The sequence below is a fragment of the Orbicella franksi genome, chromosome 9 (assembly GCF_964199315.1).
Source record: "Orbicella franksi chromosome 9, jaOrbFran1.1, whole genome shotgun sequence".
NCBI lineage: Eukaryota > Metazoa > Cnidaria > Anthozoa > Scleractinia > Merulinidae > Orbicella > Orbicella franksi.
Genome location: NC_138153.1, coordinates 28,501,812 through 28,529,646, shown reverse-complemented (window position 1 = coordinate 28,529,646; position 27,835 = coordinate 28,501,812). Strand labels below are relative to the sequence as shown.

At 39.4% G+C, this 27,835-nt stretch overlaps 1 protein-coding gene across 2 annotated transcripts; it reads left to right on the top strand.

Moving 5' to 3' along the window:
- Window positions 1-4,958: 4,958 nt before the first annotated feature.
- Window positions 4,959-27,148, top strand: LOC145498287 (histone lysine acetyltransferase CREBBP-like). Of its 2 annotated transcripts, XM_081478188.1 has the most exons (29): window positions 4,959-5,221; window positions 5,354-5,522; window positions 5,658-6,418; window positions 7,923-8,139; window positions 8,650-8,760; window positions 10,810-10,902; window positions 11,429-11,479; window positions 12,041-12,080; window positions 12,758-12,841; window positions 13,335-13,458; window positions 13,928-14,042; window positions 14,271-14,815; window positions 15,180-15,381; window positions 15,924-16,042; window positions 16,179-16,265; window positions 16,562-16,645; window positions 16,833-16,901; window positions 17,005-17,093; window positions 17,535-17,615; window positions 18,577-18,633; window positions 18,745-18,822; window positions 19,004-19,071; window positions 19,384-19,528; window positions 20,271-20,528; window positions 20,925-21,090; window positions 21,447-21,620; window positions 22,318-22,485; window positions 23,124-23,393; window positions 24,478-27,148. In XM_081478188.1, exons 2-29 carry the CDS (start codon window positions 5,444-5,446, stop codon window positions 26,704-26,706), a joined length of 6,564 nt encoding a protein of 2,187 aa, XP_081334314.1. In that variant the 5' UTR covers window positions 4,959-5,221; window positions 5,354-5,443; the 3' UTR covers window positions 26,707-27,148. The 2 variants fall into 2 exon arrangements, with proteins under 2 accessions (XP_081334314.1, XP_081334316.1); XM_081478190.1 differs by lacking the exons at window positions 5,354-5,522; window positions 5,658-6,418 and having other exon boundaries at window positions 4,963-5,221.
- Window positions 27,149-27,835: the final 687 nt, after the last annotated feature.

Genomic DNA, 27,835 nt, shown 5'->3' with positions numbered 1-27,835 from the left:
TGGCTCCTGATTTCCAATAATTTATATTAATGTATATTACCCCATTAGACAGATGCCAGTCAGTCGAAATGTGCGCAGCATGCGCAGAGCGGCCTGGCCCAGATCGTTCCCAGAACCTCCGTTTCTTTTGGAGTGGCACTGGGAACGAGACTGGACCTGGACATTGCAACATGACCATATTTATTAGTACATATTTATTACCTTATGTATTCCACCTGCATTACATGAAGTTAACAAGTTTGAAAGTACGACTTAAATGGCTAAGTACTAAACAATCAGCAACAAGTCTACTCGACCGCAAACAGTCACTGTGTGGTCGCACGACAGTTTATTATTCCAGTTTATTTATTGCCATAAGTTACAATTTACAGTACCCGCGTATAGCGTAGGCTAACAGGGGCGGGCATCATGGGGACAAATTAAGCCTCCTGAAGAAATACAAGTTTCTACCCAGTCATGTGAGCGAGTCTTTTTACGTGAAAGTTATCCAGCCATCCATTACTTAAGCGATGCTCCTTTGGGGTGGGGTTAATCAGACACAGTTATTTAAAACATTGGAAAGAGAGCAATGCCGTGCTGTTAGAATTATTTTTGGATTTTCACCGGACATGCCAACGGTCGACGTTTTAGCTACCGCTAAGTGGAACACTATAACACATCTGTAAAATTGTTCCTTAATTAAACTTTTTTACAAGGGTTATCACGGAATGCTCCCCTGCAAGTTGATTGTTCGACGGCAACAGATCTTCAAGACTGAAGCATGGGCTGATAGCTCCTAGTTTTGCCTCCAAATACATTCAAAACTCCATTTCCTATAGAGGGGCTGTTCTCTGGAACGCTACAGGACGATCAAATGGATCGATCGATACTAGAGTGCACAGACGTGAAATCCTCTTTGAAAAATGTTGTTAATTGTCGCACTTTTAAGGATTTTAATTTTAGTGTTTTAACCCCACAAATAATCAACAACAGATCTGAGAATTTTATCTATTTTTAACTATCGACTTAATTTGACAAAATTATATCTTTTATAAGAATGATTATTATCCTTTAATCGTAGCTTCTTAATTATTCTTAGCATTTGTATCTTTTTATCTAGTACACGTCACAACCCCACAAGCTTGTTAGGTTTGAAATTTGTTAATCGTGTATAAATAAAGGTTGTATATATGTATGTATGTATTGTAATAAATAATACGCCATTAAGTCACAATAAAAAAAAGGATAAAACTAAATCCGCTCTGCAGCGGCTGCTGCGCTCAGACCACAGCTGTAATACGGCCGAGATACGGCTGTTGTACAGTCCACAAATATTCCATGGTATGTTCTCGACAATAACCTGCGAAGAACTCAAATGTAAAGCCGTACATTAATGGTCTCGGCAATAAGAAAATCTGGTGGACATTTTTTGCGAAATTAGCGATCGAGCCCAGAAAACACGGGCCATAGTTTTATAGGTGAGAGGTTTTCACATCATTCTTGCTGAGGTCACTAGAGTGTTTAATTCATGATAATAAAGATATTACTTTTGTGACCTTGACTTCTTTTAATATATGCTTGTGCATCAGTTTTCAGTCGATTTCTGTGTACGTGGAAGTTTTTAATATTAAATACGAGGGGCCAAGATCCAATGCGAATTTCTACACAGACCTGATAAACTTGCTACATAGTTCCCGGAAAGCTTAGAGACTGAGCCAGTTTTTCAATTCCTTTCTTTGAATTATCTTGGCGGGTTTTTTTGCATTCTTTGAAAAAGTTTTCCAACAAATTTTGAAATTACACCCGGGAATTGAATTCGAAACATCAGCGCATTATAACCCCGTTGTTAGAGAAACAAGAGTGACAATGTGGTAAAAGTCACATATAAACTCTTGCTCTTTGGCCATTGTAGCTTGTTTAGAAATACAACACAAACAGCGGTGATAAATATTGTACACCAACGTATTTTTATACTCTTCTTTTCTTACTGCGAAAGTTTCCCGACACAAGCAACTTTTGAGAGTTCCTTTTTCATCGATCTTGAGGGAAAAACTTTTGCATTTTGTTTGAAGATTGAAGAGAAATGTGATGTCATCGAGGGAAGGTATACAAAGCAGCGCTTTCCATACAAAAACAGGGACGATGGCAAAGACACAAGATTAAAATCAGTACAACGCCGCACGAGAAAAATCCTGCACGGGGCGTCGTATGCACTACATGAATCGTACGATTTCTATTGGTTTAAAACCTTCCAGCAAACTTTCCAGTGTTATCCAAACTCTCGTTGTAGAGGCCCTCCAAAAGTATTTATCCGAACTGCTTCGCTGATCTTCAGTTGAGTGTGAGCTCTAGCCAACCTCTTGTGTGTGTTAACATGATTTTAAGAACAAGAACTGAACAGAAATGTTAATTAAAATACCATGACCTTTATTAAAAAGTAATTCAAAGTGAAGCGTAGCTTCAGTAGGGTGAAGCGACTATATTTCTACTCCTCCCTGGATGGGATGCTAGTCCATCGCAGGTGTACCTCCAGAGGTATTCATTTTATACATCTGGGTGGAGAGTTTTAGCACAGAGGGCCACTAGTTTATCAGTTTATACTGTCATGTGTCACCCTCTCTAAATAAAGTTGACTGACTGATTGATTGATTGACTGATTGATTGATTGATTGATTGATTGATTGATTGATTGATTGATTGGAGAGGCACTGCAGTGGCGGATCCAGACCTTGAGCTAAGGGGGTGGGGGCGGCTGTGTTTTACTTGCCCTGCCGGCTTTTCTTCCTTCTGTCATTTCTTCTTTTTACCCAAAATAGGGGGGGGGCCGGGCCCCCCGGGCCCCTCCCCTAGATCCGCCACTGCCTGTGAGCGTTAATAGTCTTGCCCAAGAACATAACTCATTGTCCCCGATTGGGGCTCTAATCGATTCGGGGTCTCGCACGCTAACCATTGCGCCACCACGCCTCCCACAAAAAAGTTCTACTGCCCTGACTTCCAACATTAATTACATGTCAATTCCCTGACCCGATATGACCTCATCTTAACTGGCCGAATTCAGGAGGGTCCTGTCGAATCTGGGTAATGTCGATTCCCAAGCTTAGGTACGCTTCGACAGCACTTATCAAGCTCGTTTGGTCTCGCAACAGTTATTTTGGCTCTACTGCGTTTCGCCAAAATGCTCACCATAGTTCAACCAAACTCGTCCGATATGTCACCACCACGCATGGAAAAAGTTCGATTAGGTATAAAATCGCTTACATTCCTGTTTAAGGTTGACAGACACAAGGGGACAAGTCCCCGGGGTTTGACTGGTCCCTGCGACAAGTCCCTTGAAGAGTTTGTAAACACAATAGGGGAATAGTCCCTGGCTGAAACTAATCCCCTTCAAGGCTCTTGTCACAGGGACCAGTCCCCGGGTAAACTCTTGATGGGGCTTTTCGCGGGGACAAGTCCCAAGGACTTGGGTTTCGACCTTTTGGATGTGGACGGAAGTTTGAACTTGTCTCTTGAATTTTTTTCAAATTGTAAGCGCTTGAAGACTGGCCATAGGCTGGCTCATTTCAGTTTCCGTTGTTATCTGAGCCTGAATGAAAAATAAACAGAAATCAGACTGGACTCATCGTGAAACCCCGCCTTTAGGCCATCCCGTTTACACGGCCACCTCGTTATTACGGCCACTTTATTCTGGCCCGTACAAAAGCTCAGTCAGTCATTTTCTTATTTGAAAACACCTTTAATACGGCCACCCCGTTAATACGGCTAGATTTTTGAGATTGTTGTGGCTCTTTGGTGACCGGATTAACGGGGCTCCACTGTACTTGAAATTAATTTACACTCTAGTACGTATACTTCTGACAAAAATGCAGTTCAGACTTCATCAATATTTTATTGAAACAAAAAAAGACTTCTTATATCGTTTGCCGCATTTTGTGTGTTTTTCGGTTTGGAAGCGTTTTTGATGTATAAACTTACGTAAACTTTGCGCAATGACAAATTGTATGATCTGTGAAAGCCTTTGAAAAAAAAAAAACGTCAAAAAAGTTGCTCGCACTCGGGCAATAAACAGCTAGCCGGCGTGACTGAGAACTGTCGGTATAGGAGATTTCAAGAGATTAAAATCCCTGACCTAATCAAGACTTCAGTCAGTATCTTCATCCTATATTTGTCACGAAAATTCACCTCTGCTTACTGGAGCGCGCGGATTATTGTACCTATTTTAAATGCTAATGAGCATATCGTGACATTTAGTCTGTGTTACTTTGATTTAGTAATACCACGAAAGACACAGAAATTGGGATTCAGCTAAATTCATCGAGAACACTTCAACTAGTTCTTCAGTATTCTTTAAATAATACGTTACGAGTAATTATTCATAAAATTTACGGGGGCGAGAGTCGTTCAAGAAAGGTCGTTTTCTCCTGAGAAACGTTTTGGAATTGTTTTCGATTGCGTGCTCAGAGATTTCCGTTCAGCCAGGTTTAATTGTGAATAGCGTTTTATTTTAGATTTTAATTCGCGTCATTATTGAAAACCTAGTAGTGTATTGTCTGAGAAGATAGAAAGCCAACATGCCATTGAATAATTTACATCTTTCATCCTGATCACGGAAATTTTGCGTTATCCTTAGAACCAGTTTGCTTTTGAATACACGTACTTTCAATATACACAAGCCTCCACTTTTTCGGAAGAAAATGGAGTCTGTAAAACTCGCTTTGTCATATCGCAAAAGAAACATTGCGACCAGGGAACACATGAGAAGATTTTTGAAAACTGCTTTTTCCCTGACAGAAAATTTTAACTGCGTTTTACACCAAATAGAGCACGAAGTGAGTGGGCTACCAGAGTGATGTAACTCTTCCGGTCTAGTTGAAGGAGGAAGCAGTAAAAGCGCGAAAGCGAGGCAATCTATTGTTTTCTTCGGCTCCAGGTCCCTTATATTGTGGTCATAAATTAAAATATTAATGACCATTTGACGGCTGCAATGCATTATGGTGGGGTTGGGCCCCCCCGCGCTGTTGAACCATCGCTTGTTGCGCTTCACGGCATTGACACAGGGAACATTTCAGAACGCTATTTTACTTCAAGTTTTCGTTTGTAGTTGAAGCTTTACGACAGGGGAAAGCAGATTCTTCTGGAGGAGTGGGGGTAATTCCTTCGTCGAAGGTCACTTTCAAAAGATCTTAAAGCCGTCTTGTGCTGTTTTGTGCGGTTCGTGTATCATAATGCTCTGAGTACGACAATGGTGAGCGGCCATGATTTTTGTTTTTACTTCTGCGCAAATTTTGTAGTAGTACGGCTCGTAGTTCCTTCAATCCATCGGTGAAATTCTGTCATTCAGCCAGATTGTGAATCTAGTGATTGGATTTATTTTCAGGGGACGAAGGCGCTTCGCCGTTTTCAAGGCAATGACTATGTATGATCAACAAGTCGTTTTCGTGTAGTGGGTTTTTGTATTGTAGTAGTAATGGCCGAGCAACTGGTAGACGGGCCACCGAATAAGCGAGCGAAATTAGGAGCCCCAGACACACCAACCGACAATGCAGGTAAATATAATCTTAACGAATTTTTAGTCTCTATTTAGGTACGCTTTGAGTTTGCAGTAATAGTGAGTCCTCCTGTATATATGAGCTTATCTTCCGTTCCTTGAACTTATTTAAATTCCCTTCTTCCCTTTAAAGAGTTCAATTGGAAGTTTATGGAAGACCTGGATGCCAGTTTACCCGATGAACTCGGTGGACCCGGAATGATTCCCAATTCCGATGGTCTAACTAATGGTGAATCAGCTGATGTTGCGAGCGGTAGCTCAAGTTTGCAGCAGATTCTTCAATCGAATGTTTCCCTGTCAAGTGGCGCGAGCTCTACGCTAAACTCCAGTGCCATCTCTACGACAGTTAGCGTATCTAGCCCCAATAGTCCATCGTTGACTACTTTAACTTCAGCTAAAAGTCCGGCAGTGAACAATTCTTTGTCATCGCCTCCTCAAATGCCAGTGAGTACGAGCGGGACTCCGACTCCTGCAACACCGCTCACTTCTTCTAGTGACCTCCATCTTGTTAGTGTGGGTTTGAGTCCTGCCCCGTCATCTTCTTTGCCGTTGTCAACAATGAGCTCCGCTTTGCAAGGTAAAGCAAGGGATGCACGACTGCAAGTTGCAGCCCAGTATAGTGGCAATTCACTTGATATGAACATGCTTGCCAATAACAACGCAATGATGGCATCTATGAATGGACCGAGCTCGGCGACTCAATCGATCGCTTTGAATACGCCGCACGGCAGCGGAGCGACATTTTCACGAACTAATATGAACGTAACTAATTCCGGGAGCAATCCGTTTCAAAATTCGCTTCCTCAACTACAGCAAGAACAGTTGGCGAATAATTTCGTTGGTCATCCTGGTATGAACGGAAGCCCAGACCAATCCAGAGTTTCTTTAGGCCAAGTAAGTTGTTTTTTTTTGTAGTTCTCTGTAGTAACTGGCTTCTGCATTGATATTTCATGGCTGTCAAACGGTAGATGTCCTTTTCCTTTTGCCTATTTCCAGTCATCTTCAGTCGACTCTTTTTCGTTCTAGGGACCAAGTATTTTTCGTGAAAATGAAAAAGTGTTTCTTAAAAAAACTGTACGGAAAATGAAAAACTATCGTTGTTTAGGTAGTGCAGTGATTTTTTTCCTTCTTCGTCGACGTTTGATGTGTCATTCCTAAACATCACACATGTTGTAGTGTCTTGGTATTTTAATAAGAGTAACATACCCTCGCTATGTCTTTACATCGTATGCCTTCTCTTCGTTACTGTACGATTTTTATTGATGAAAAAATAGGTTAGACAGGTTGTTTTGTTAATTGAAAGAGACTGTTACCAGTCATATCTTTGAAAGTGTTACTACAGTTTGAATCTTTTTGGGGTCCAATTGTTATGGTACAACGTAAACTCGCAAATGTCCTCTTTGAAGCTATTATAAACAGTAGCTATTGGGTAACTGTTTTATAAAATCATTTTACTGCACATGTAAACAGAAATTCTTCTATTTCTAACTTTTGAAAATCTGACCACTGTATTGTGATTACGATTTGACTTATGATCTCCAAACTACACAGATTGAACAATCGTACAGGTTCTCCTCATGTTTTAGAATTGGACATTTCTCTTGGTTTTTTACTGAACGTTTTCCACTAGGTGTTACATTTTGCTTAAAAGAACTCCTGGGGGCTCTCCTTCAAGTGTTCGTTTTTAACCTATACTTGATGGGTGTATTTCAGAGGGAAGTTTTATAGCAGTTTGGTCTTTTCAAATAAACTTATTTCTGTCTGCCTAGAACATTTTTACAGACAATAAATGTCTGTAGAAATGATGTCACAAGTTTAAGTTTTTATGAGTTAGAAGTTTTGTTTTTAGCCAGTCAATTAAAATAAAATGTAAACTAAAGTTAAGTCATGGAGACATGAAACAAGGATGTTTCCAACAACATTTTACTGTTGTGGTTACTGTAATGTCAAAGTTTATTTCCATTTATATTTCCACATTCAGTTTTGTTATTGTTTGAGATGTGTACATTGTTTTGTCCTTGTGTCTTTACTTGAATTTTGTTACTTCGGATACCCCTTTCTGTTCAAGAAAGTGTCATGATTTTATTGCGTGGGACATTTGCAAATGCTGAGTTTTTAGGGGTTGTGACTTTTTGGCATGTACTTCAGTTGGCAGCTAGATTGGCTCTTTATTCAGTGAATACTTTGATCTCAAGAGATCACTGCAGTATTGAGATTGTTCCTTTTTTATCATAAATAATTTTATTGTCATGATGGAGAATTCATCAGAAATATCAATACAGAGCCTCATAAGTCATAATTAATTAATCCATTATCATAAAATTGTAACAGTAACAGTGAAGGCAGTTTCTGTTTGGGGCTATTTTTTTTAATCATTTGCCCCTTATTCCACTTTTAGGCTGGCACTGGACTAGCTCAACCTCCAACAGCAGACCCAGAGAAACGGAGATTAATACAACAACAACTAGTGCTTTTGCTTCATGCACATAAATGTCAGCGTCGAGAACAGAATGCCCAGAATGGTGCAGTGAAGCCTTGCAACTTACCTCATTGTAGAACTATGAAGAATGTGCTCAATCACATGACAACATGTACTGCTGGAAAAACATGTCAAGGTTTGTAGAATTGTTTGATATAAGAGCATTTAATGTTGAAAATAATCGCTCCATAGGTGAAAATGAGAAAACATTTGGTTATCCATTAAATTGACCACACAACATTAAAAATGAATTTTAGTATTACTCAGATCATTTGAAACCATAAAACATTTGATTTCACTAGTTGGTATAGTTCTGGAATTTACTGTCAGTGTAGTACAATCATGTGTATGTGTCCCACTTGTTAAGGACCATGTTAGAGTTATTTGTAAATTTGACATCTCAATAATGACAGTGTTTTGTTTGTCAGCTGGAAAGCATACAAACAACTAGAACAACAGCAATGCCTGTGACCTCATTCCTCTGCCATGTAGTTATTATTGTTCAGGTCATAGAACTAGTTTTCAGAATTCCCATAAAAAAGGACCTTGAAGGTAAAATATTTATTCTGTTAAGTGCTATCATGTATCTAGACATATCTTTGTTCAATGTTATTGTGTTAAGAATGATGTTGTGTTTTTGTTTCAGTTGCGCATTGTGCCTCGTCACGACAGATAATTTCACACTGGAAAAATTGCCTGCGACAGGATTGTCCAGTCTGTCTTCCTCTTAAGCATGCATCTGATAACAGAAATAGAGGTATTATTTAGAGTAATCAATTTAGTTTGATCAGAAAACTTAGCTGAATCATTTTTTTACACACACAAATAAATGTTTGACACAAATTTGTTTGGTTTTTCAAGAAAGTCTAATTATATGCACAATAACTTATATTTGGTCCAAAAATGTGCACAGTGTAGATGTTTGGTTTTGGATATACAGTAACAAGCTTCCTGAGGAGTCCAGATGCAATTGTTGAGGAATAGAAACTTTAAACTTTAGGACAAATCTTAATTTTGTGCTCAGCCATATGTTAGCCATTGTTAAGCATGACTTCATTCAATTTTCAGTAACTCTCATTTATTGCCAAATTTATACTGTTGAATTCCAAATCTTTACTGACAAATAATGCAATGTTTGATATCCAATTAGATCATGTATTTCATGGCTTTACACATTTAGATGCAATAGATGGAGAGAATGGAAAAACGGAATCGTGCTTGAAATTTAAGACACAAATAGGAATTTTGAAGGAAAAGCACATTTAAGTTAGAAGTTAAATTTTGTGGAAAATGACTATTGATTGATTCCTTCAGAAGTACTAACATAACATAAAATGTATCCTCCTAACATTTTCGGTAACAAAAGTGATAGTTTTATCAAGCTATGACAAGCAATGCAGGCTTTCATAATTTTACATGTATGTCGTAGCCAGTAAAAAGGAAGCAAATCCTTTCATAGTTTTGCATTGCCAGTGGTTAATTTGGATCACTTGCAAGCAGTCGAGCAGTCTGGAGTTGAAAATGTACTGAATCAGAAATATTGAAGTAATTTACTTTCCAAACTTCAGAATTTTGGATGAAACATGCATTTAATTTATACATAGTTTATAACATAATTTAAGTGTAATTAAGTAAGGTGTTACTACTGATTTTTTTTTTGGGCCATACCTAGCATTTTCAATTAGCTTTGTACCAGTCTACCCTTGATCAGTTTGTAGTCCAGATTATACCAGTTACTGGAAATTAATTGAAGTTTAATAGAACTAATAATATACATGAAAAAATTACTCGATTCTGATTGGCTGAGAGCAGTGCAGTTCAAGTGTAACACCAGTGGAAAAAGTGTACACCAGTGCAAATTACACATCGTAATTCTGGGTTATGATTGGCTGAAAGACAATAGGAAATTTTCTATGCCAATGATATGACATAAAATGATAATGAAAATTTGTGCGGAAACTTTGAAACAATTTTTCCTTGAATGAAAAAAATGGCTTCAAGAAAGATCTTCTGTGACTTCCTCCCCACAAATTTTTTCATGTTTCTCGTTCAATTTGAAATTAATTTGGAATTAATTTGCACTTGTGAGTGTTTCAAAAAGCTGAAATTGCACTTGCTGAAGCGACTCGTACAATTTTAGCTTTTTGAAAAACTCACTTGTGCAAGTCAATGCCAAATTTAACTCGAAACCCTATGATTACCTATACATATTGCTTGATATTTTCATGGAAATGATAGAAAAAAAATATAAAAACATGTACTCAAAATTGGTAAAACTGATAAATGCGATAAAATATCGTAATTAAACTATACTTTTTCATAAAAATAGTAAACTGGTAAATGAACACTATATTGATGAAAATGCGTTAAAATAATTCAGAATGTGTCCGGAAGTTATGTTTGGACATAACAAAAGCTTTCTTAGCTTTCTTTTTTTGTTTCTTTTTTTACTGCTTTTGTTCATCCTATGAGAAATTATTCTCTCAAAAAGTAATTTGAGTATCAGTAATTGACAATGGTTGGTTCCATGATTCTTGTCATCTTGTGAGAACCAAGTACAGAGAACTGAGTTGCATTGCAAGTGAATTTAGACTCTATACTCGCAAGAATCTGGAATTGAGTGTCGACTTAAATTCGCTTTGTATTGTTCTGCAAGGAATGTCCTATAGCTGGCTTTTGACCAATACAAAGTTCTTATTTTTTACTTATTTCTTTGGTCTTGTTAATGCATGGCCAACAAAGTAACATTGTTGTATGTGTACAGCATCTGTTAAGAAACTAAAACCAGTCCTGTGTTCCTTGACAGTTCCAGGTAATGTGCCAGGCCTTGAAAGGGCATATGAAGCTCTTGGGATAACTTTGGCAACAAATGGGGAGCCAAGACTGCGACCATATCCTGGTAAGAAATCATTCGCAGACTTTGTGGTCTTAGGGTTAGATCTTTACATATCATGCAACGCTAAATTAAAGTGGGAATATACAGGGCTCACGAAAAGTGCCAATCATCTAGGATAAGTAGATTTTCCTGTGGGGCAAGTTACTTTTCATGTCCACCTGCCTGACAGATAGAACACCAAGAAAGTCATTTGCCAATCAAGTCATTACAAAGGAAACAAAAAGGACATGCAGTTGCATTTGACAAGCAACATTTGAGAGTTGCTTGGCTAAAGGGCAAGCTCGAATTCAAATTTTTTTCGAGCTCTGACCATAGCAATGGATAGTCTAGAATCAAATGTTCTTCTTTTCTGTGCAATAATATATGACAATGTCAGTACTTATCACTTCACTTGAATGAAGTAAATTTTCACAGATTCGTATCCTTTGAAAGCTGCATAATGTACTGTTTCCTGTTTTCTTGAAAATTTTCATGTAGTTAAGTATAAATAGCACACGTATTAAAGCATGATTTTTTTTTTAATTTTCAGGTTCAAATACAAACAATCTCTTGAGGCCAGATCCTACTATGTCACTAACAGGTCAGTGTTGTGAAATGTTGCAGGATCTCTATGCCACAATCAGTTGATTTAAGGTCTGATCAGACAGGACCAAGAGTTGATGATAGTTAAGCTATCTGGCTTGTTTGACCATAAAACCCTTGCACATTCTCATAAAATACTCTTGTGTGCACTCATCAGATTTGAACTTCCTCAAAAGACAAAGTTTCACAGGACTCAATTTCTTATTCTAAGTCCCTTTACAGCAACTTTTCAACAGCACGAATACTCTAAAGTTCAAACCAACTTATGATTGTTTTTTTGGCTGCTGTCAATCATAATTCCAGTGACAACCTACAAACTTTGAGAAAAGAAGCAAAGTGGAACAAAACGTACCAATTGTAACTCACAGACGTGACCTTTAGACCCTGTTGAAGTAAACTTCTGTTCCCCAAGATGCCCGGTTAGATGATTGATGCCAGTAAAACATGAAACCATTAATTATGCAGAGCTTGTGTGCAATTGAAAGCTGCACAGTAAAACAATGAAACATCTTTTTCTAATTTTAATCATTGTCATTTGTACTATTTGTTTGTAAAGCAGATAGCAAATCATTTGGTGAGACATCAGCCACTGCTACAAGGTAAGCGCTGTTCCTTTTCAGGCTTTATTTTAAGTGATTTATTTATTCAAGTCTGTGAATTTGAATTAAAAAAATAGTGGAAGGGTTTTCTGAGCCACTTTAGTTTTTCAAAACACTAAGGTGACTTTTAAAACCATTCCACAATTTTTTTTTGTTAGGAGTTGAATCTTGACAAGCTGATTACAATTCAATAATGAACAAGTGGTTGTCATTGATCTTTTTTTTGAGTATTGAGAACTTTAATTGAAAACTTGGGTTGTCTTAAACAGATCATACCATTTCCATGGTAACCAATAATGTCAAAACAATCACCATAACTGATTTGCCCATGTTTTGCCATTATTTTGATACCATTTTCTATGGAGTTATCAAATTATAGGTGCTGAAAAATGTGCAAAACTGTTGCCAGCCACATTAAATTTTGGTCTATGATTAGTTTTGGCTGCTTGTTTGGTGTGTTGTTATTGTGTTTAACAAACCATACTTATTAAGTGGTGGCAATCATCAAATACCTTGTGACAAAGTGTCGTCACATCTTCACATTCTAGAATAATCCCATGACCTGCGTTTTCTGTTTTACTGGTTTGGTAAACACTGGTTTGGTAAACACTAGTTTTCTGAGGTGCATGTTCTCTATCTGTATGTCATCAAAACCACAAACATATTTCTCTTTGTAGCACAACGGCAAATGGAAATCGTGGTCCTAAAGAATGGCATCAGCATGTTACACCAGATCTCAGGAATCATCTTGTACACAAACTGTAAGTAATGTTCAGTTGAATTCATGATTTTACAGTAGTTATGAGGCAGAATATTTAATAGATGTTGAAGAAATATTTTGTTAAATCCATTCTATCAATTTCAGTGTTTCGCTTAAGTGTTGGGAATATCGGTACAGTACAACTGAGAAAGAAAGGTGAAAATTTTTCTTAACATTTTGATCGTTCAGTGAAGGTTAACTGTCAAAATATTTGGAATTGTCTTTGACAGTCATGTCTTTTCAAATTTTACATGCATCTTGTGAGACCACAAACCTTTTAACTTTGTCAAACCTTAGACTGCAGCCATGTATTCACTGAGATGGAAGCATTTTTAATCTGAGAGTTGAGATGATCTTTAGACAATCTGCATTTGTCTTTGCTATTTGAATCACTGAGACTCAAAGGAAATTGCAGTCTTAAAGGGAATGGAGAAAATCGTTTAATTGTGCCAATGAACTACCCTTAAGTTAAACACTGAAATTTTGTCTTGCAGGGTCACGGCAATCTTCCCGACCCCAGTACATGATCCTGCTGCCCTTAGAGATCGGCGAATGGGTAACCTTGTTTCCTATGCAAGAAAAGTAGAAGGGGATATGTATGAGACAGCAAACAGCAGGGTATGTGCAGAAGTTGTGTTATGAATGTCTAAATGTTTGACCTTTTGAAAGTGAAATTTAAAGAAGGTAATTTTTAAAGGTCCTATAGATGTAAAACTTTTTTACAAAGGGCTGCAAATTTCACTAAATGTGCTTAAAGTTAATTTCCAGTCTACTGCACACCCTTGAGGGTCTGTTTCTGTTTTTGCTTTGATTCAGGTAAGAGGTCACAAAATGTAACATTTTGCAACTAAATGAAACTACTCTGTAGCTGTAGAAATGAAAGAAATGGCCAAAACTTCTAACCTATTATTTCAAAGAACATTTAGCTTCTAATGTCAGGCAAGTTACCTAGAAATAAAAAATATCAATCACGGAAATGATAAACCGCACAAGTCTCAGAGCTAGCATGTATGCCAATCAGCTGAAATAAAAGTGGTGGAAGATTTTTTTTTCAAAGGGAATTCTGAAAATATTTCTTTTATTTCAGGAGGAATATTATCACCTATTAGCTGAGAAAATATACAAAATTCAAAAGGAACTAGAAGAAAAACGGCAAAGGAGATTACATCAACAGTTACGGAGCACCATTGGAGGAGCACAGGGTAAGAGCAATGTTATTTCTATGAAGTTGCTTTACAAATTAAGGACTTAAGACATGATTGATCTTTCTTATATTCACATGTAAATTTAGAAATGGTACATATTCAGCTACCTGTGTAAGGATTTCATAGAAAACATGTCTCATGAGTTCCCATGACTGGCCAGATGTTTTTTGTGAGTTATTTTGTAATGCAAGTTTTTTTTTTTTTTTTTGCCTCTGTTTGTTTTAGTTCCTTTTCCTCAAATCAATGGAGAACTAGGCACTTCTCAAATTCCTACTGCAGCAGCAGCCCAGGCACATGCTGCAGCGGTTGCTGCTGCACAGCAGCACAGCAGACAGTTTGATGTAACCCAGCCTGCTTCTGTACAGCCTCAAAACACCTCATCACAAGCAGCACCCATGACTTCACCACCTCTACCAGGCAGGATGTCACCTCTTCAGCAAATGTCAGTTCAGGCACCCTCTACACAGCAGGCAAAACCAATACAGCCTTCTGTAGCTCCCCTTTCAAAACAACAAGTAGCTGGTCAGATGTCTCCGTCAGGACAGATGATGACACCTCCTCGTTCCCAAGGAAAAACTCCGCCTCGTGAAAGTGGCAAAAATCTCTCAGTGACAAATACTACTCAGGCACAGTCACCTGCGTCACAAGGGGATCAGTCGAATTCAAGTGGATATGTATCTGCAACTGAGAATAAACCTAATATTCAATCTCAGTTAAATATCAAGACTGAGCCTTCAACTCCTCCACCTGCACAACCTCAGACAGGACAGGTATGTTGTCCTTGTAGGTCCTAGTAACAATTAGGTTAAAATCAGTAGCTGGTGGAAACGACTTGTTTGTTTGTTTGTTTTTTTTGAAAGAAGAGTTTGCTCCCAACATGCTGGAATGGCAAATAGTGGGTGTAATAAATTTGTTGGGGGTAACCCATATGTGGTTGATTGGCCGATTGGTACATGCAGTCTGTCATTTATTTTAAGTTTGGTTGTGGTCCCACCCAGGAGGTGTAGTAGTAGTTCTAGCTAAGTTTAATTAATGCTATAGATATTCAATGTAAGGTCTGGCCAGTTGAGCCTCAAGGCTTGAAGGTAAGGCTGAACATCAGTGAATAACTTGGTGTTTATTTTGGTAATTCAGATTCCAGATAGTTCCTCTGGCTCTGTACCAACACCTTCTCCAGTGCAGAGCACTTCCGCCACACCTCAGATAAAACAAGAACCTCAACCAACGGCAGCATCATGTTCAACGCAGCCTGTAGCACCTCCCTCTGGCTCCTCCTTAACATCATCATCATCCTCAATACCTGCGCCAGGCACAACAAGATATCCACTAAAGAAAGGTGAGAACTGCCATACAAGGTCGAATCCTGGATCAGGCATCATAGGTTGCTTGAGGTTGTTGTTAGTTCTTGCATTTCTCTGAGGTTCTCTGGTTTTCCTCCCTCCACAAAAACCAACACTTCAAAATTCCGATTCAATCTGGAAACAGTGGACAAAGAGCCTCTCCTTGGGATATGTTACTGCATATTTGTATTATTGTTTTATTACTAGCTTGTGGGAGGAATTTTTTTATTATACATCTGCTTATCATAAAAATTATAGTTATCACAACTGAGTGCAAAAGCTTCTTCAAATGTAAAGTTACATTAAAATGTTGCTTGCTGCAGTGTCCACCAGCCCATTAAAAGCAGTGTCACAGCTGTTTACTTAAATGCAAACTGAGGGAGCATAATTCGCAAGACCCTCTTTGTCTCCTTATTTAATTAACCTCAAGCAATGAAACAAGTTTATCAAAAGTAGCGGAAAATGGACAAGCTTCAAGTCATGTCTATGGGGGAATATCTGCTGCGTTATTGACGGTTCTTGTTTGCAACTCTTTCAGTTTTCCTCCCGGAGGAGTTACGGCTAGCTCTTATGCCCACTTTAGAGAAATTGTATAAACAAGAGCCGGATTCACATCCCTTCAGGCAACCTGTGGACCCAAAATTGCTTGGTTGTTTGGTGAGTTTAAATCAGTGAGACAGCTTGTATGTATATATACACTGTGTCTCTTACAAAAAGTACCCGTACACTGTTAATCGTTTTGTGTTGAATAGTAATAAAGCAGTTTCATGACTGATTGTTTCACATTTTGCAGGATTACTTTGAAATAGTGAGACATCCCATGGATCTCTCCACGATTAAACGAAAACTGGACGCTGGACAGTACAGTAACCCCTGGGAGGTTTGTATGGCTTTAACCCCCTCCCCCTTCAGCATAACTCTGTTATGTACAGGAACTACATCGCATTCTGTGTTCCAGCTTTTCATAGAAAAAATCCTGGAAACTCTGGAAATGTCAAAACTTCTAAAAGGAAATAATGTTGTTGCTTTTTGACTTGCAGACAGGTTGGTTTCCCGGTTTGATTAAAAAGTTATTTTGTCAATAAATGGTAGACCCTTTCCTCTTAATGTAAAAAATGCTGGCAGTTTCTAGGTGAAACATAAAAAGTTAATTAATTTATCTCTTTCTTTTTGCAGTACTGTGATGATGTCTGGCTCATGTTTAATAATGCTTGGTTGTATAATAGAAAGACCTCAAGAGTTTATAAATATTGTACAAAGGTAAGAGGTAGTTGATGCTTGTTTATTGGGGCTACAGAAATTGTTCCGTTTTCTGCCAGTTATTATGTTACTGGTTCTGGATTAGTTCAATGCAAAATTATGGGGGAAAAAAAAAACATCACTAGTGTGGTTTTGGTTTTGCATTGTTGTATACATGTATTTATCACCAAATGTTTTAATCTCACAGTTGTCTGAGGTTTTTGAACTAGAAATTGATCCTGTAATGAGAAAGTTAGGATACTGCTGTGGAAGAAAGGTAATTCTGTGTTACATTATATGTAGCTTTTGTGTGTGAACACTTTTTTTTTGTTTATGCTTTGCCTTGGGACTAATTCATACACATATTGTTGTGTTTTCAGTATATATTTCATCCGCAAGTGCTGTGTTGTTACGGAAAGCATTTGTGTACAATTCCAAGAGATGCTACCTACTGGACGTATCAAAATCGGTATGTTGTTTTGGAAGTGACAGTAGACACTTGCATATTGAAATGAGAGCAAAACAAGGAGTGTGACTTTTCAAACTTCACCTGATTACAGACAGGAAGGAGTAAGGTCTCTGACAACAAGAAGCTGGAGAATAAAATAATAATAATAATGGTTTCTTGGGGCTCTGCTGTTTGCCGGCAATCAGCCACTAGAAACCTCAAACTCATAGTTAAAGAGTTAAACAGACAACCAGCCTGAGTTGATGTGAGTGTTGTGGTCAGGCTTTTAGCCAGAATTTGAAAAGTCACTATCCAAAATGTGCTACAGGGCCTGCTGAAATGAACAATTTATAAGGCAATATATGAAAAATAAAAAAATTTCTTTAATAAGTGACGCCTGGACACCCATCTGGCTAAAAGCCTGGTTGTGTTGCGGTCATTAATGTGTGTTGTTTGGTGCAGGTTTCACTACTGTGAACGATGCTTTGATGAGATCCCAGGTGATGCAGTCAATCTTGGCGATGACCCCACCCTGCCACAAAGGTAAAACATCGTTTAGGACTGCCATGTTTACTAACTCCTAGGTTTTAATCGGTCATCAGACTTATTTTGTGGGAGGCTGAATAGCGAAGCGCACTAGTGATGTTATAACTCAGACAAACAAAACGGAATGGTGGAAGATTTGAAGCTTTTTCAAGCACGTCAGCAAGTGTTTTTAAAACAATTTTTAAAACGAAAGTTTGGCGTTCATTTTCCTCATATTTCTCTCAGAACACCCTTTTGTTGTCAGACTCTCACGGGGTGCCAATAATTTGCATTTTATCTTTAGACTTCGCGCGCTTCGTTATTTAAAAGGCAGGGCACTTTTTATGATGTATGCGGCATAGAGAAGACTGATAGAGTGCTATATCAATAGGCCACTTCGTAGTTGGCTATTGCCTCCGTCTGTGTCAAAACAAGTCTCCGTGTGAAACCATTCATATGAAAATGTGTTCCCCAAACAGGTTCATTCTTATGCAAATCAATCTCATTTTCACATGAAAAGTTTTGCACCAGGACTCGTTCTGAAAAAAGAGGCAAACGGCAACTTGAAAATTGCTTATTCCTTTGATATCTCACTCATATCTCCCCTCAATGGTGAACGTTTTTCTGGTGGCTCAGTAATTCTTTTCCCACTCAAAGGTCATCTGCTGTGATGGCCACTATTGTAGACAAGACTTACAATTCATAAGTCTGTTCTTAACTGCAGTAACAACTTAATAGCATTTTCTTTCCTGTGTGTTGCCTTTGAATGTCTAGCTATCCCACATGGAATGCCTCATGAATTTTGAGATTTTTCATTCCAGGATTCCGTATAAGTTATTGATTCATTTGCCATTTGCTTTTAACCACGTTCGAAGACAAAGACCACGTTGATGAAAAAGAAATATATGTCATACTTTAACTTAGGTGAGGGGAGAGTAAGACATACCTTTGAAAGTGTTTTATTCTTTCACTGTTGCAGCTCTGTGCCTAAAAACAACTTTTCGAAGAACAAGAATGATCATCTTGACATGGAGCCGTAAGTGCCGTGATTAATATCTGAGCTTCTTCCTTTTTCCTTCATTGCTTGAATTGCAGTTCCTGTATATTTTGTGACATCTGTTACTTCTTTTTCGTTTCTTTGGTGCAGATTTGTGGATTGTATTGACTGTGGCAGAAAGGTACATCAAATCTGTGTTCGCCACCATGAGTACATTTGGCCAAATGGGTGAGCTATAATTTGCTCTCTAGATTTTCTTAAAGGTCCTAACATGCTGGGGTAACCCAGCTAAAGATTGTTGTGCTTGTAGAGGTTTTAATGTTTTGTGATGTTTAATATTTCTGATTATTTGACTGGAAGGACCCTGTGAACTTTGTTTAAATGGGTTGTTCATTTTTTTTTTTTTCAGATATCAATGTGATAATTGTTTGCAAAAGCGGGGAGTGAAGAGGAAGGAAAACAGGTTTACCGCAAAGAGTAAGTGAAGTCCTAATGGTCTATAGAGCATATGCACATGATAGAGAGCATATGCATATGCATATGCATATGACGTCACGGCAGCCATTGGTGTTCCAAAACAATGAAACGGTGGCCATGTTGGTGTACCAAACCAATCCTGTGGGAGTTCAACTCTTTTCTTATGTAAACACTTTCTTTTGTTCCAACAAATTTGCATGGGTGCTGGACACGTGATTGCATACACTCTATAGGTGTTTGATAACTGGACTTTTTGCCATTATTTTGAATGTCATTAATCATTTTAAACACAATCTCTGTTTGTTATTGTAGAACTTCCAACAAACAGACTCGGTGATCTGATTGAAAAAAGAGTCAACAACTACTTACTTAAAGAAAACTGTCCAGGAAATGTGACTATACGAGTTGTGTCCTCTGTTGACAAGCAAGTGGAGGTTAAGCCTGGAATGAGAGCAAGGTTTGTTGCATATGGTTAATCATTTCTTTTATTGTATGGCTAGGTGCGTGAGTGGGCAAGATGAACCAAATCCTGCACTGTGATTGGCTACCCGAGTGGGCAAGGTGGCACTATCTTACCTGCTCAGGACTATCCACTGTGTCCTGCAAGAAAAATTTTCCCCAAAAGCCATATAATGAATTCTTTATTGACCAAGATTGTTTGGTCAAGATGGCTGGATATTGGCCTTGTTCGTTTTTTTTTTTTTTTTTTTGCGAGTTTATGCACCTCAAACTTGGCCAATATCCAGCCATTTTGACCTCATGCTCAGTCATTGACCTAATTTATTGCGGGGTGAAATGGCCCAGTGATTTGAGTGTTGGACTCTCCACTGTGAGCTCAGGGTTTTGAGCTCATCCTTTGTGTTGTGTTGTGTTGCTGTTGCTATCTCTTTTGGACCAAAGTAGAATTGTCATGTCTCCATCCGAAATCTTATGAAATAAGTGCTACATCAAAACGTTGAAAATCTATTTAAAAGTTTAAAGTTTTCTTATGAGTAATCACAGTACTCGGCAAGTGATAAGGTTTAGGTAAAAGTAAGTTATTATGAGTGATGTTTACTTGCTCTCTATCTTCTTTTGTATATCACTTGTCTATCATCAGTTGCATTGAGGCAATGTTATTAGTATTATCGTACAAAGTAAAGTTCTTGTCAGAGTACTGTTTATCCACTGTAACCTGTCATTCTTCTTTGGTTTGTTAGATACGACGAGGAAAAGTTCCCTGGATCATTTCCATACCGTGCCAAAGCCATGTTTGCCTTTGAAGAAATTGACGGAGTGGACGTTTGTTTCTTTGGCATGCATGTCCAGGAATATGGCTCTGAGTGTTCCCTGCCCAACACACGCCGTGTCTATATCTCTTACTTGGACAGTGTTCACTTCTTTCAACCTCGTCATCTACGTACATCTGTCTACCACGAAATCCTCATTGGTTACTTAGAACATGTTGGCCATCTAGGGTATTGGAACGTTTTTATTGTTGCAAAATACAGTTCAGGTTTTATGGATAAGTTTGCCACTATCGAAACTGTGAAAAATTGGTTGACTCAAATAAATTTGGTGGAATGTTTCAATGATGCTAAGTCAAGAAAATGGTTTTGAGAAATAAAAGAAAGGATTTATTTCAAGCAGCTCAAGCTGTTGGCTTAAAAAGAAAACTGTTTATTTATGTTGGCTCTAGTACCTTTGAAAATACTTCCTAGGTGTTCTATAACTATTTTTGTAACTTCTTTTGTTTTGCTGCTATTACGGAAATTGTAAGAAGAAAGAGTTCGCTGATCAGGACTTTGGATAAATGGGTTTATAATTTGTGAGTTTCTCACGGTTAAAGGCTAATCCAGTTCAGTGTTTTTCAGGTATCAAATTGCTCATATATGGGCGTGTCCTCCAAGTGAGGGAGATGACTACATTTTTCATTGTCACCCTGTGGAACAGAAGATTCCCAAACACAAGCGACTGGTCGATTGGTACAAGAAGATGCTTGACAAGGCCGTCAGAGATCGTGTTGTCATTGAATACAAGGTAGAGTAACCAATTAATCAATCAATGAGTCATGAAGTAAGTTGGTCAGTCGGCCAGTCGGCCAGTCGGTCAGCCGGTCAGCCGGTCAGCCGGTCAGCTGGTCAGTCGGTCAGTCGGTCAGTCAGTCAGTCAGTCAGTCGGTCAGTGGGTCAGTCGGTCAGTCAGTCAGTCAGTCAATCAAAAACTTTATGAACGTGTCGAAGTTTGGCTAGCCACAAGAACTAGCCAATGAAGTAACTTCATTGCGTAGCCATCTGCTACCAACAAAGACGGTACCAATAAAAATAAATTTCTTAACCTCCAGAGGATTGTCAGGTGACCTTCTTTATTTAAGCGTTTTGTCATTTCTATCATAGGATATCCTCAAGCAAGCCAACGATGATGGTTTAACAACAGCCAAAGAGTTGCCCTACTTTGATGGCGATTTTTGGCCAAATGCATTGGAAGACAGCATCAAAGAGCTTGATCAGGAAGAGGAGGAGAGGAAAACTGCTTTAGCAGCAGCAGCTGCTGAGACTGCCAGCAAAGAGGTATGAGACAATAGAGCGAATTAAAATCGCGTGTTTTTTGTAAAATTGTGTTATTTTATCACTGTTCTGCTATGCGATTAAGCAAAAGAAACTATGAGCCAATATTTGATTTTGCAGTAGCAGTCGACAATTAACCTCTCGTTGCTATGTCAATACATTGTGAAGCAAAGGGAGAATGGTAATGAGAAATCTTCTGCTGGGGGACTGATATACCACCAGGTGTTTTACGAACTGCATTCCAGACAGTAAGAGGACGCCATAGTTTGCATCATAGTTAATAGACGGAAATGGTTATGAAACCTGGCAAAATTCTTTTTTGTATGTTTTTGTTGGCTATTTTAGGGGGTGACCCTACACATGCACAAAACCTGGCAAAATTCAAAAGCTGGTTATTTGTGCTTATGCAACTAACCAATAGAAGCATTGCAATTATGTAATTCATGCAAAGTGAATGAGCATAGATGAGAATATGTGCAGGCTTCAGGACCTTCCAATCTAAATCTTAGCCTGTTTGTTTGTTTCTTTGATCTCTACTGGGTTTCTTAGCCATTTCCTCTATTAATTATGTTTGCACTTAGTCCAGAAAGGGCTTGCAGTTAAGCTTCCTTCCCTTATTATGATATGAACTTGTCACGTGGATAGTACATCTTTGCGAAGAGTAAGCGAAAACGTCTGAAAGAGATTTTTGTTCTTGTAGGGTAAACCAGGCAGTAAGAATAAAGGAAACAACAAGCGAAGTAACAACAAAAAAGGCACAAAGAGTAAAGCAAACAACAGAAAGAACCCCAAGAAGACAAACGGTCCTGTGACGGGTCTGTGCGACTTGTCACAGAGATTGTACAACACCATGGAGAAACACAGAGAGGTAACACTTTATATATCTTGCTTGCCGCGTAGCATAAGCTGCATTTCGGTTTCTCTGTCACGCATTTTATGTATTTTATCTTTTATAAGTAAGAAAAAAGGCTGAAGCTTAAACATTTGTCGCACGAATGAGCGACGTTACAAATGCACAACAGGAGAAACTTGGTTTAAATTTTTAAGTTCGTCGCTCATCATCAAGTTTTAGTCTTCCACAATCTAACCATCTAATATCTTTTAGGTTTATTCACTTCTCACCTCTTACGAGTCATAGTAAAGCGTTATTTGGAACTTTCCTTCTAATTGAAGGTCTCTTTACTTGAAATAGTGGCTTAACACATCGTGTTTTTACGGTCCAAAAAATCTTCGTTTTCCCATGTGAAAATAGAGACTTTAAGCATCACGTTTACGGTAAACGGCAAACGGCAAAGATTACCCCTGAATTTGTGTTCTTTTCCTCTAATCCTTAACTAAATCACACAAAAATAGAAATATGCCTCCTACTATTCACCGCAAATACAATTGTTTTCACTCTACTGTACAGACAGCTGAAGACAGACGGCAAAAGTGTCATTTTTGCTGTTTGCCGTTTGACGTTATCTTAGGAGAAGAGGAGTCTTAAACTTTCCCTTACCCACACAGGTCTTCTTCGTTATTCGATTGAATGGCCGTAAGACGCCTGAAACGAGTGATCCAGATTCCCTCATGAACTGCGACATCATGGATGGCCGGGATGCTTTCTTGACCCTTGCCCGCGAGAAGCACTACGAATTCTCATCTCTGAGGCGAGCCAAGTTTTCCACGATGGCCATGTTGGTCGAGCTTCACAATCAAGGCGGGGATCGGTTTGTTTACAGCTGCAACATCTGTAAGAGACACGTGGAAACGCGATACCACTGCAATGAATGCGAGGTATACAAGTCATCGTTGTTTAGTGTGGTCGTTAATATGAAACCTATTGCCTTCCCATTCAGGACGGTCAGACTTTCCAATAACGTTTTTTCCTGACCATCACAGCGAAGACCTTGTATAAAGTTAACGTGTGTCGTGAGTTAAAACAAACCTTCTCATTTTGATATATTTGCCTCTCTACATTCGTGATTTGTTATTCAGTCTATACCGCGGAACGTTGAAAATTTAGTCAGTTTCTGTATAAGAACTGGCCAAAGCGTTACATCCCATTGGTATTACAACATGACAAACGATAGTGTTACTACTTGTGTATATAAGAAATATGTAAGGATGTGAACGAATTGGAAGAATCAGTAGTATGTTTATTACGGACCTTTAGATCAGAGTACGACTTGAAGTAGTCTGTCCAGAGACATTTTTTTTTGCTGCGAGTTATTTTTTTTCAAGCGTGCGAGAGCCGCCGCGAAGCAGGCGCTAATTTTATCCTTTTCCAGGGCCACCCTCTTGCGTTCGGGCTTTTTCAAATCCCCTGCAGGGAATACTTTCACTTGCGATCTCGACGAACTCGAGACAAAATAGGATCTGGACAGACGAGACTACAAGAAAAAGATTTTCGGTTAGTCTCTTACTCAGACACTCTGAGTTCGTCATTCAGTCTTTCGTCCTTACTGAGAACGTCTGCGTTGAGGTTAGTTATCAGTGGAATACTAAGAAAAGTTATTCAAGAAAGATTCGTTTTTAGACGAGCAACTCAACCGTCGTCGTTCCGTCACAAACTGTTTGTTAATATCTGTTCTTTCTTATTGGTACATGCGAGAAGGGTTTCCGCGGGCGAGTTAGATATAGAAAGGGTCTGCTGTAGACCTTTCCCGTATTTCACTTTAGTACGTTCGAACAATAGCACCAGAGCGAGGTTGGGATGGACATTTTCGTACAATTGCTGTATTTTTGTCCACCCTGACCTAGACTCGGTGTTATTGTTTGCTGGAATGCGGGAAAGGTCTATTGTACTTTTTTCTATCCATTCCTATACTGACAAAAATAACTTACTGTAAATAACTGGCAATTTTGTTTCTGTTTACAGGACTACGATCTCTGCGTACCTTGCTACAACGAGAAAGGTCATGAACATAGCATGGAGAAATTGGGTCTTGGTTTGGATGATCTTGATCAACAGCAAGGACAAGAAGGAGAAAAGGAACGGCCTCAGCTCAGTGCACAAGAGGAACGACGATTAAAGATCCAGCGGTGCATACAGAGCTTGGTACATGCCACCCACTGCCGGGAGATCAACTGCCAGCACTTAAGCTGTGCCAAAATGAAACGCGTTGTGGAGCACACAAAAACTTGCAAGCGAAAAACTGGCGGAGGATGCCGTATTTGTCAGGAATTAATTCACCTTTGTTGTTATCATGCCAAGCATTGTCTAGAAAGGGAGTGTGTCGTGCCATTCTGTCGGCATATAAAACTCAAGCTCAGACAACAACAAACGCAGCAAAGATTTGCTCAGTCTCAAACCCTTCGTCGTCGTATGGCTACAATGCAGCGTCAGGGAATGCAGGCTCCACCTCAGATGCCAAATCAGGCAATGCAACCGAGCATGGCTGGTCCTGGGGCAATTGGACAGGCTCACCCAGCTTTACAACCCCCTCAGCAGCAGCCACCTCCTTACCAGCCACCTGTTATGCCTCAGAAACCTGTCATGAGTGGGCCCCCTCCACGTGCAGTAGAAGCGGCACAAAAAATTGCGCAGGCTGCTACTATGCAAGCTGTGGGTGGCAGTGTGCCAATGGGTTTGCCAGCCCGGAATATGCCACATCCTCAACAAGTTTTCCAACAGCCGCAGCCGCCCAACATGGCAGCTCCTCCTGGTCCCATGGCACCCCCTGGTATGATGAGACAGCAGAATCCTGCTCTTCTACAGCAGGGCATGGGACAGAACTTACCACAGGGAATGCCTCCACAGAGCATGCCTCAACCTATGCAGCAAACCATGCCACAGCAAATGCAACCTTCATCTGGGGCACCAGTTCAGCCGAACAATCCTGCTGCATTGGAGTGGTACACTAAACAGCAGCAGCAGCAGCAACAACAGATGAACCACCCTAATGCTATGATGAATGCAGGGCAACAACAATTTCCTCAAATGCCGGGTGGACAGCAACAAGGTTTACCAGTTGGACATCAACAGAATCGTCCCAATATGGCTGTACCGGCTTCCCTGCAGCAGTTGTTGTATACGCTGAAGTCTCCAAATAGCCCTCAGCAACAGGCTAAAGTTTTGAGTATACTTAAACAACATCCACAACTGATGACAGCATTTATCAAACAGAGACAACAACAACAAGCACAACAGCAGCAGCAGCAGCAACAACAACAGCAAGGCATGCCTCCAGGAATGCAACAAGCGATGCAACAAGGAATGCCACAAACTATGCAACCAAACATGCAACAGAACATGCCGCACAACATGCAGGCTGGCATGCAGCAACAGGCAATGCAACAGAGTATGGCACAGGGAATGCCGGGTATACAGCAGGGAATGCAAAATCCCATGCAACAAGGAATGCATCAAGGTATGCCTAATGCTGTGCCGCAGAATATGCAGCATGCGATGCAGAATCCGATACAACAAATGCCAATTGCTTCACAGGCCAGCGTTAGTCAGCAGCAACAACAACAGTGGTTAAGACTTCTTCAACAGCAGCACCAACAACAACAACAACAACAACAACAACAGCAACAGCAACAGCAACAACAACAACAGCAACAACAGCAAAACATGTTCCAACAACCTCAACTTCCTCCCTTTTCACAAATGAATGCAATGAGGAGAAGCCAAGTACAGAATCAAATGACCAATTCACAAGCGGCAATGATGCATCCGCATAATGGCCAACCGCAGGCGTCGATACCGCAACACTTCCAACCGAAACAAGCGCAGTTCCCGTCACATCTGATGTCCCCACAATCCGCGAACCCCATGTCACCGCAACAAGTTATACACCCATCGCAGTCACCTCGACCAGTCATGTCTCCTCAGCCTCATCCAGCAGGAGCATCGCCTCGGCAGCAGCCTACCATGTCCCCACGTCCACAACAAACTTCACTAACGTCTCCTCGGCCCACGCCGTCCCCTCACCAAGCCTCCACGCCTCAAATGGACAATCAGCTAATGGACAAACCATTGTTTAGTGCGCGAATGACGCTTCCCCCGATCCAGACTCCTACGGACCCGGACCTGTCAATTGGTCAGGAAGATTCACCGCTGACGCCACAAGATCAGTTGACCAAATATGTCGAAAATTTATAATAAAAAAAGAAAAAAAAACCCGACGGGGAAAAAAAGAAGAGAATTTTAAAGTAAGGAGAGAGAAGAGATGAAATGTACTTTATGGAGCAAACTTTATATGTAGTTTTATCGCCGCGAGAATCAAGATGACGAAATTTTCTACCATTCGTACCATTATTATATAATTAATTTGTATAGCTGTTTAGCTGACAAATATCAGCTTATGAGGGATCGATCCCTCGACAAAAGTCAGAGAGGAACAACACTCCAAGGAATTTTAGTTTTAGAGTTTTTTTGAACGTCTTCAGTCAAGAGGTACTGTATAAAGCGCACATTCTTACAATGCATATATATTTGTCCAAACGTGCTTGTGTACCAATAAATGTGTGCACTTTTCACAACGTTTGTGTGCTTATTAGCCTTCGTATAATTTGTAAATAAAATTAAAGCCCTTATTTCGAAAAAGCGTCGCGACTTGTCTTGTATGCTTGCTGTTCATCTAAGCGAAAACTCGGCCCTTTGAAAGGCATAAATACCTAGATAAATTAGGGAGCGACATAGGAAAATTTTAATGAAACTGGATAAAAGTTGGAGAAGAAAATGAATAAAATGGGGGAAAAAAGAATTGGCAAATTAACTCAACCAAGCACGAAATCACTCTGTACGTTGTGTCCATTCATCAGTTTTTACTTCAAATCCGCTTCTCTTATTCATTTCATTTCCTTCATTTGAAATCGTAACAATCGTACCAAAACTCTTGGCCATTCTTGGGAGCTTTAAAATTTTACGCCTAGGATGGTAGTTTTAGATTGTATTGAACTAAAGAGATGATGAGTGAATAGTGTTAAACGTATATCGATGAAAACGTAGCATTCGGGTATGTTTCTCCCTTGAAGAACACGACTTAATGGAGGAGAATGTAAATGTGAATTGACAAGCTACCGATTAAGCCTGGTCCTCACCAGCGACGCAAGCATAAGCATAAAAGAAGCTTATACGCTAGTGAGGACGGCCACGACATAAGCATAAGCATAATACCAAAACCTTGCGTTTTTGTTATGCCTATGCCCATGTCGTCATTGTGTCCGGTGAGGACATGTTGGCACAAGCGTAAGCGTGAGACTATCAGCCAATCAGCGAGCACTTTATG